This window comes from Zingiber officinale, chromosome 5A (genome assembly GCF_018446385.1).
Source record: "Zingiber officinale cultivar Zhangliang chromosome 5A, Zo_v1.1, whole genome shotgun sequence".
Classification (NCBI taxonomy): Eukaryota; Viridiplantae; Streptophyta; class Magnoliopsida; order Zingiberales; family Zingiberaceae; genus Zingiber; species Zingiber officinale.
Window position 1 is genome coordinate 32,424,604 of NC_055994.1, and position 10,587 is coordinate 32,435,190.

Below are 10,587 nucleotides of genomic sequence, written 5' to 3' on the forward strand. Positions count from 1 at the left end.
TCATGACATAATTAGTTTAGGTTTAACAATTTTTTCTAGGCCCCTAGTCATATCATGGCCGAATACATATGAGCATGGAATGAAGTTTAATCATCATATAGGCATGAGCATATTATGTTAACAACTTCCTCATCATGAGGCACATATCATAAACAAAAAAAATAAGAAACATGCTTGGTTTGAGTCTTAACTTACCTATTTCCTTTGTTCATATTTGGCCGAGAGTCTAGGGGTATGACTCTAAGTTCTAACCAATATTCTAGCATATGAACATTAGATAAATCCCTACCATAAAATACATGTTACAAGAAGCATATTGAGCATGTCAAAATTTAGGTCTTTACATTTCCTAGATCTTTCTTTTTGGTCTTGTCTTGGCCGAAATTTTCATGAAGGTATCCTAGGTTTTTAGGAAACCAAATCTCATAGAAAAATACACAAGCTATTGTACCACAGGTGAGGGAAACTTACATCCTTTCGCTTGTGGTTTTTCTTAAGGAAAAAGATATCCTAAGTGCTAAGGAAGGAGAAAGCTTCTTCTTCTTGTACCTCCTTTTGCTTCTTTTGCTTGGAAGGGATAGAACTTGAAGGCTTCTTCTCGAAATTTAGTTTTCTTGGAGAGGAACTTAGCTTAGCTTTTGGAATAAGGAGAGGGAAAGGCTCTTGGTTTCGGTGAAGAATAAGGAAGGAGAAAGAAGGAGGAAGAAAAGAAATTTAATCTCTTGTTTTTCTTCTCCCAATCTATTTATTCCTTTGTCAATGAAACATGTCTTCATTCATTCCCTCAACTCCTCTTTTCCCCCACTCCTTTAATTCCCACGAAAAATAGAGAGAGGGAGGGAAGTAGGCAATTTACCTTTTGCTTGCTTCTTCTCTTAACCAAGAGGAAGAGAAGGTAAGCCACTTGGTTTTCTCTTGCCTTTTTGCTTAGTTTTCTTTTATTTCCTTCTCACCTTTAACTAAATTTTTCATTCCTTTCTATCCAAATATTATTCATTATCCTAGTGATTATCATACATCAATTTATCTCCATTATTTGTGGGAGGTTCAAGGTTCAATCCTTGACCTCACCTCTTTTTATTCTATTTTTGGTTTCTATTTTCCCTTTTCTCTTATCCTTTTTATTTCTATGCTATAAAGAAAATAATATCCATATACCTATCTTAATATTTCGTGGGTGTTACAATTACTACCTTTCAGGTTGATGCCGTCGGGAGATATTCCAGTCGCTAGCCCCCTTATCGTGAGGATTCCTTATTGTTGATTTCTGTTATGGTTTCTATGCATATACCGGTGATGTGGGTTTTGTATTGTGGACATTATGTTGAACCTTGGGTTTGTTACTTTTGTTTTCCGCTGCGGATATTTTCATTACTTCGTGGATTTCGTTTTCTTCGTTGTAGTGGAGTAGGATGTTATACATATATCTACGATGATTTCTATATTGTCTTTTCTTTATATTAAACTACGTGGATTGTTCATATTAAACTGTGTGGAATGTTGATATAAATTGCGTGGTTTGATTATTATTTGTATAGTATTGTTCCGGCCGTGTGGGCCGATGTATGGATATAAGTATTCTGGATTCATATTGTCACCCGTACAGGGGAGATGCTGTCGAAATTTCTTCTGGCAGGGACTACCTGGGGGCGTGACAATATTTTTGGTATCAGAGCGGGTTACGATACCTGCTTTGCGTTCTGGATTACTGAGATTTAATCTGATACCAATTCATTTGGTATCAGAGCCAGTTTACGATACTTGCTTTTCCTATTGGATATTTCGATATTTTAGATTGTACGAATTTCCTTCGATTTTTCTCAATTTGAAATTTCGAGGTATTTTGACAAGGTTCTTTATGGGGTTAAGCAGCGACAGGAAATCTCTAGACGACAAATAGGTAAAATAGGTAATTTTATAGTGTTCATACCTGTAGTAATATCTGGGTAATATTTTATTTTCAGATATGACACATACACGTGTTCCGGTACTGAGACGTGGTCGTCCACGTAAGAGGCCGATAGATTCTCTGGAGGCAGAGTCTTAGGAGAGGTCTGTTAGGGTTGAGCTTGTCCGTCAGGGACAGACTCGTCAGGATATTATAGGCACGTCGGATTATAAGACCCCGACGGTTCCGACTTCAGAGGTACATACCTCAACTGTACCACTAGTGATATCACCTTCAGTATACCCGGCACCCCCTCCAGTCGTGCCTACTACTGCATACTTGAGGTACGAGATGAGGCAGAGATCTTGTGGGACATGCAACGTTTGATTATAGGTGAGTAGCATATTACCTGGACGAGATTTATGGAGGCATTCGAGAGTCAGTATTTTCCCCGGGCGTATCAGATGACACGTCGGTAGGATTTCCTGAGTCTTCGACAGAATAACCGTTCAGTTATGGAATATAATGCTGAATTTAATCGATTGGCTAGATTCTGTCCTGAGTTAGTTGCCGAGGATAAATCTCGTATGCTTTAGTTTGTCTAGGGACTGGACGGGCATCTTCAGGTGAAGATTGCCGATTTTGGTAGTTCATCATACACAGAGGCACTGGATAGAGCTCTTATGATTGAGTCTGCTCATTAGAGAGTGAATGCAGACAAGAAGAGAAAGCATACTGATCGGACTTCCAAACAGATCCAGCAGCCACAAGTTACCGGACAGCAGCAGAGCAGTCGTACTCAGTCGGGTCAGGGTACTTCTGGGTTATCTGGATGACCCCAGAAGTTAGGACGATCTTCATCTAGACGTTTCCAGTCTTCTCAACATAACCGAAAATAGTCCACCGGTGACCCTTACTGCACCCGATGTGGATCTCGAGATCACATCACCTCTGCATGCACCTGGGATAGTCAGTTTGCTATTATTACAAACTGCTTGGGCACTTGAGCCGAAACTGTTCGCTGAAGGCTCAGCATGTAGCTTCCGGGATTTCTGTTCCAGGACGACAGTTTGGTCAGTCCGGGACTCAGCGAGGCGGGCCGAAAGCCCAATCTTCGCATCGTCAACAGAGCACTACAAGAAATTATAGATTTAACCACACCTATAGACAACAGTTTTTTGAGAAACTGTTGTCTTTTTGTCATTTAACAATGGTTTTATTGAAAACTGTTATTGTTGGTCGTGTTTTTTTTAAAAAAGACAATAATGTTTAAAAACCGTTGTCTTTGACATACATAAGACAACGGTTTTTTAAAATTGTTGTCTATGAGATATCTTTATTTGGCATACGACAACAGTTTTAATCAACTGTTGTCTATTAGCGTTGCTTACATTTTAATGTGGATATTTTAATTTGGTGTCTAAAACTATGTTGTCTTTAAAAATTATTTTATAAAAAAATAGTCAAACATAGTTATTTTGCCTATTTTCATTGATGAAGTGAAATTTATATCCCTTAATTTTTATCTCTAAGATAAAATTTGTGGTCTATTTTAAGATGGATGGATTTATTCAAATAGTAAGGATAAAATTACAATTTTGTACAAACTATATGTTGCAACAACTATTCTTCATTAATTTCATTTTCTTTTTACCACATCACGCGCACAACCAACAAAAACCCGCGCCAACCCTAATCGCTATCTTCTACCCGACGACGACCGCCATCTTCTCTCCTTCCAGTCCACGCCAGTCACAAGTTCGCGATCGTCGTGGCTCGCCAGCAGCCCAGACCAGGCTTTGTCTTGAGGTGCGTTTTTCTTCTTTTTGCTTCCTCCTTCAATCGGCAGCGACCAGCCGAGGACCGCAGCTTCGACAACTCAACGTGTCGACGAGGTACTGACTCTTCGAAGATTCGGCCTCTTTCTTTTCCTTCTCGCGTTATTCCTCTTTTTTGTGGGACTAGGAGGATTTTTGGGTGTTCTCTTTGATGATTGCTTCGTGTCGATTGAGATGAGCAGCTCTGAGCTGATTTTCCTCTGATTTGTCTCAATTTATTCGGGTTTTTCTTTGTTTCCTTGATTTTTATGGCCCTCGATATGCGGTCTGTGCGTCGCTGGCTAGACCTCCCGAGCAGATACTTTACCATCCCCTTATTAGGTTATCGCACCGGTTGCTGTGAGGAGTCATTGAACGCCCAAGACGTCACCTAACTTAGGTAGCAAGCAACAGGTGGTGCTACCATTTCGACACCAAATGGTAGCAGATGCATGGAGGTGGTGCTACCTAATTTCTTGAGGTGCTGAAGAACTGGCCTGAGAAGACTATTAAAGTTATTGTGGTTACAGATGGTGAACGTATTTTGGGACTTGGAGACCTTGGATTTTAGGTAAAAGTTCTATTTATGTAGGATTCTTCGTTATATTGTTATCCGTCTCAATTTTTTTTAGTTTATTAGACCTGATAACTGTCATTGGATTAGGGTATGGGAATTCCTGTAGGCAAACTTGCTCTTTATACAGCTTTAGGAGGACTTCGTCCGTCTGAAGTAAGCAATGTTGTGACAAATTATAGTTTCCGTTGTCTTGCTTCTAGTCTCGACTTTTGTTTGATTTATCCACTAGTATATCTTGTTGGTATTCTGATAATTATCACTCTGTTTACATTGTTTACCCATTACAATTGATGTGGGGACAAACAATGAAGAGTTACTAAACAATGAGTTCTACATTGGTTTAAGACAAAAGCGTGCTAGAGGCCAGGTTAGTTGTCATACATCCTGGAGATTGTTTCAAAAGTTTAAAAATTCATGTATTCTCAATGCTGTTAATATTAATGACATTTTAGGAATATGATGACCTTCTCCATGAGTTTATGTGTGCTGTTAAGCAACAATATGGCGAGAAAGTCCTAATTCAGGTATGTGAATCTATCAAAGTCCATTAGTGACTGAAATTAGCGCGAACAATTTCATGCATTTTTATTTTTGTATCATTGTTACATTTCATTTTTTACTGTTTATAGTTTGAAGACTTTGCCAACCATAATGCATTTGATTTGCTAGCAACATACAGCAAGACCCATCTCGTCTTTAATGATGACATCCAGGTTAAAGAATTTATACCTTCCCACTGCAACTTATGCATAAAATTGTTGTTCTTCCTGCCATCTTCTTTTTGTGTATTGTTTTTCTGTTAACTAATGGGTAGTTAATTATTTGCAACGTCAACAGGGAACTGCCTCTGTGGTTCTTGTTGGACTTGTTGCATCATTAAAATTGGTTGGAGAGACCTTAGCAAACCATACCTATTTGTTTCTTGGGGCTGGAGAGGTAAGTATCTCCCACTTTTCTAGATTTACTTTAATGTCATAATCTAATTTCTTTTGTCATGACTCGCATGTCTGACAACTCTATTATTGTAAAGTCCGAAAAATTTCCGAATTTATTTTAGAATTTTTCTATGATTTTTCTGGAATTTTTAGATATTTTTCCGGAATTTTCCGAGTAGCGTAAGTAGCAAAAATAATTAGTTAAGCAAAACGGTCTAAGCGGGAATCGAACTCGGGACCTCTCGGGTCCGCTAAACCATTAGTTAGCTTTAGAAACTGGTGAACCAGCCGGGCCATATTGAGAGAAAAGAGAACCGATTTTATTTATATTAGAGTTGGTTCAATTGAACCACTTAATATAAATAGGAGAATTAGGTTGGTTTGGGTTATTTTTAGATTTGTGGTTCGGCAATCCTTCTCCCTGACACCCATCCACGCCGCCCCTCTCCTCTCTTCCTCATTCTCTCGGCGCCAATTCAAGAAGAGCCTAGGGATCTTCTCCAAAGGTCCCAAGTTCACCATCCGGCAACGATTTCAACACAAGGAAGATTCCTCCACGAGTAGAGCACGTGGACGCGAGGGAATCGTCGAGAAATCGTCTTCACCGGAATTTCTAGCGGGTAGATTTGTAAGGAAATTAGCGTACGAGGTAAGAAACCCCTCACCTGCGGTATAATAGCTCCGTTTGTTTATATGCATTAGTTATTAGCTATATGTGTAGTTTCCGGCACCTAGGATGTGTTTTAACCCTTCTCGAAGATTAGGAATTTAGTTAGCACCTTTAGATGGGCCGGACACGTTTATTCTCCTTCAGTTGGAGATCATAGACGCGGTTGGGTGCCTAGAGGTGTCTTTCCTGATGCAGAGAGGGGTTGAAGCACACCAAGTGTTCGAAAAAGGGGTTAGTTTAGCTAATTACCCTTCAGTTATGTTTATTAGCCCAGTTAAATGCATTAGTAGCATTTAAATTAGTAACTTTGCTCACTACAGCTTATATGGGACTATGGTCCAATGGGTAGGCTCCCACAGTCGCCTCTAGGTTCAGATAACCTAGCTCTAGGTTCAGATAACCTAGCTCTAGGTTCAGATAACCTAGAATCAGCATGTTATATCAGTTAGCTAAAGATATTAGTATTTTATTTTCAGTGGCACTGTACTGGATTAGATATCCATTGGGTTGGACTCCCACAGTCGTCCCTAGGTTCAGACAACCTAGTAACCCCGGGTCTAGTAGGGATGCGCGCACAGCAAGTACAGTTGCCGGGCCCAACAGCATGTTTATTATTTTCACTTATTATGTATTAGTTTTCAAAACTCAAAAACAGTTATGCTAGTTGAGTTTGATTGCAGCTTCAGTTTAGTTAGTTTAGCTCAGTATTATATTTCAGTTCAGTTCTCTATGTTAGCTTTATAATTGGTTGTATGCTATGCCATGACTAGTTCAGTATGCCATGTTTATATGATTGTATGCCATGCCATGCTAGCCTGTCCAGTATGTTTTCGAATAGCATGTTTTCAAATCATAACCGCATCGTATGCATGATTTTGTGAGGTAGATGGCTTCTTACTAAGCGTTAGCTTACAGATACTACTTTTCTTATACTGCAGATACAGGTAAAAGAAAAGTGGATTAGCAGTGGAGGCTGGAGGTCAATGCAGATGAGGGTGTGTGTGTGTGGAACTGGAATGAAAGATCTCAGGGATCTAACAAGTTTTAGTTATGCATTAGAACTCGTTAGCATTTACTTTCAGCTTATTAGTTTTGATACTTTCACTTTCATGCAATTTAGATTTGGGACGCATTGAACTATGAAAGAATGTTTTAAAATGTCAGTAATCATGTTAGAATGTTATTACATGTTGTTAGAATAGTTTCTGATGCATTAGTTAGAGGTTATGTGGGGTTTTGGCACGCCAAAGTGCTGAAGTCTGATTTTCCGGGTGAAATCAGACTCTGATCGGTCTCCAGACCGATCAGAGCCTGATTGTGCCACTGGATCGGTCCGCCGACCGATCCATGCAGATACAGTATGCTACTGTATCCTCCTGGATCGGTCAGCCGACCGATCCAGTACAACACAGTAGCGAGTCCCAGGTCTCCAGGTGCCTGGATCGGTCTGCAGACCGATCCGGACACACTTGGATCGGTCAGTTGACCGATCCAGCCTCTATCGGATCGGTCCGCAGACCGGTCCAGCAGGCCACAGCATCGCAGCGAATTTGATCGATCCGTGGATCGATCGACAACTAGTTGGGAAGTTTAGTTCCTAGTCCCTAGCTCAGTTGGGATGTCCAGTTCCCTTTTCAGCATGTGTACACCAGAAAAGAAGGTCTTTAGACCTTTCTTATCAGCTGTCTTAGTCATAGTAGAGTAAAATTTCAATTTAGACCAGTTTTCCGCACAGTATAGCTTAGCAGTAATGTAGCGATTCGCCTTACAGCCTAGTAGTTAGAAGGCGGGTCGTTACAATTATAAGTTTAGTTTTTTGTTCTTTCAATCAATCAAGGTATGTGTATATTTATCATTAACAATATCAATTGCCTTTAACGTAGGCTCCTAGGCAGTCAGATGCGAAACAATGTGGTTATTATGTGATGAGATTTGTGAGACAAATTACTGAAGAAATTGCAATGATCGAGGGGGATACACTACCATCGATAGTAATATTATCTTTATCATCTCAAATAATTAGAAGTTATTTAGTTATTATTTTTTTCCAATTAATTATATTTTGTTCTTTAAGATCATATAATTTATGTGTGTTCACATTTCACAAAAGCGGAGTACTCTCAAGAAATTGATGAAGTGCGCTCTGAGATAGCTGAATGCATACAAGATCATATTTATGAATACGTATATACATGAGTTCATCTTATTGCATTTGACAATGATAATATTCAATTAAATTGAAACAAATTGGCAATGTTTCAACATAAGAAACCAACCTCTATTTTTTAGGATCTACTATATGAAAATACTGTACGAGAAGTTTAATTTAGAGTATATCACAATGAATAAAATAACAAACCTTGTTAGCCAGTTTTTGTTATATACTTTGCAAACTCTAAAGCTAGACTTGTTGTTGTTGAATGACAGTCTGGATGATTCAATTAATTATCACAATTCACAAGAAGGGTCTGGTTCTTCAAGGACATGCTATGCATAAAAAAGCGGTAAAAATATCTATTGGAGTTTGCTGATAATAATATTCAAGTGATATGTTCTTGTGGTGATATATGATGTCTTTAAAAGGTTCATCATCTATCTCATTACTTTCTTGTTCATGAAGCAACACTTGTTTCATGATTCAAATAAATTTATTTCCCTTTTCTTTGTGAGATTCTTTAATTCTCTCGGTGAGGCTTGTGTTCACCACTGTACCATTTCAATTTATCTTGTCAATTATACCTTTTCCTTCCATGATGTGTATGTTGATTAAAGTTCATGAACCGTTGAATGCTTGGAATAATATGCCCATGATGTTTCGTCTTCGTATGTTTATGCCTGACATCATAGGGAAGATTACGAATCATCCCTTGAGAATTCAAGGACCAAATCTCTTTTGCCCAGATGTTCTTCTTTTCCCAAGAACTGATGATTTTTTTTTCTTTTATCAGTGTATGATAGTTTGGGATGCAATTTTGGTTGCATTATATATATATATACACACACACACTGTGTGAGCTAGTACATGGACTTTTGAGCTATCAAATACCATGTTGGCCACGTTAAGTCAATCAAAATTTGACCACTTTGAGTTATAAGCTCACCAAGTTTCACAGTTAAATCTTTTCACACTTGATACACATTGGTGTAATAAGCAAACTTAACGCTTTGTATAAACATGTCAAAGCAACTTAATTGATTGCAGAGTATCGTTTCACCGACACTTTCTTTATCTGTAAAGGTCCAGTAGCTCTTGACATATTACAACCTCTAATGTTGGTGATAAAAATATATACTGGAGACTAGTTAGACTTGTTGTTGTTGAATTGGATTAAAATCATGTGATTTTTATTTTCACAGGAAGTAAAAGGGTGTTATATACTTAGCCAATTTTGGTACTTTAATCACAGGAATTGCACAAGTAGAAAAGATTTGATCCAACAAAACAATATACTTTGGCATATATATGTGTGATATATTGTTATGGGTACTATTTAGTTTTGTAAACTTTGGTGATGTTTGGATGTTGATGTTTGGTACTTTAATGATGTTTGGATGATGATGTTTGGATTGTAGGTTCTTGATCAATGATATTTTGTAGATAACTTGAACTGAAAGTGAGTTATGCAGTAATTTTAGTTTGTGCCTAGAAAGAAGTATTGTTATCATATTCAATTGTGTACAACATCTTTGTCATCATCATCTTTATGCCATTTATTCCTAGGAAATGACTTAACTTGCAATCATATGCTATTTACCTCAGGGAAAAGATAATGACCCCGTATCCAGAAAGGAGAAGAAAAGAGAAGCTAGGAGGGAGGAGAAACCAGAAAAGGCTGCAGTTATCGATATGGTGTTTAGAAGATGCACAGGCTGTTTAGAAGATGCACAGGCTGTTTAGAAGATGCACAGGTAGAGAAGACTTGATCCAACAAAACAAGATATTTTGGACTTTATATATATGTGTGATATATTGTTATGGGTACTATTTAGTTTTGTAAACTTTTGTGATGTTTGAATGTTGATGTTTGGTACTTTAATGATGTTTGGATGATGATGTTTGGTACTTTAATGAAATTTGCATTGTAAATATTGATTATGTTTGGATTGTAGGTTTTTTATCAATGAAATTTGCACTGGATGATTTGCACTAGATGAAATTTGCACTGGATGATGATATTTTTTATAAACCGTTGAGTAGGAAAAGATTAATAAGTTTTTTATTTATTGTCAAAATGTTGTATATTGTACCCAAAGACATCAGTTTAAATATGTCAAATTGTTGTCAATGGCGTTAAAAGACAACAGTGAAAAATCATTGTCAAACTAATGTTAATTAACATTGTTCGCTAAAAAGACAACGGTTTTTAACCGTTGTCAAACCGATGCCATTGGCAAAAAAGACAACGGTTTTTATCCGTTATCGTAGACAGTTCAAAACTGTTGTTGAAGAGCCTAGGCATACGTTTAAAGACAACGGTGAACAACTGTTGTCGTTGAATGAAAAGACAACGGTTTTTCACCGTTGTAAAACGGTTGTCTTTGTCTTCAAAGACAACGGTTAAAAACTGTTGTCTTTGGGCACCCTTTTAACAACACGACATTTAACAACAGTCCGAAAGGGGCTACGACAACGATGAAAAACCGTTGTTGTTAGGCATTTTTCTTGTAGTGGAGGACAGCTCCCCCTGCAGTAGCTGCAT

At 38.0% G+C, this 10,587-nt stretch overlaps 1 protein-coding gene across 1 annotated transcript; it reads left to right on the forward strand.

Moving 5' to 3' along the window:
• Window positions 1-3,553: 3,553 nt before the first annotated feature.
• On the forward strand, window positions 3,554-6,879 carry LOC121982739 (NADP-dependent malic enzyme 2-like; the record flags this gene model as incomplete). The annotated part of the gene is made up of 8 exons (XM_042535831.1): window positions 3,554-3,783; window positions 4,048-4,276; window positions 4,370-4,435; window positions 4,554-4,649; window positions 4,735-4,806; window positions 4,912-4,995; window positions 5,120-5,218; window positions 6,826-6,879. Coding segments are annotated over exons 3-8 (468 nt in total), but the record flags the coding sequence as incomplete, so codon positions are not given.
• Window positions 6,880-10,587: the final 3,708 nt, after the last annotated feature.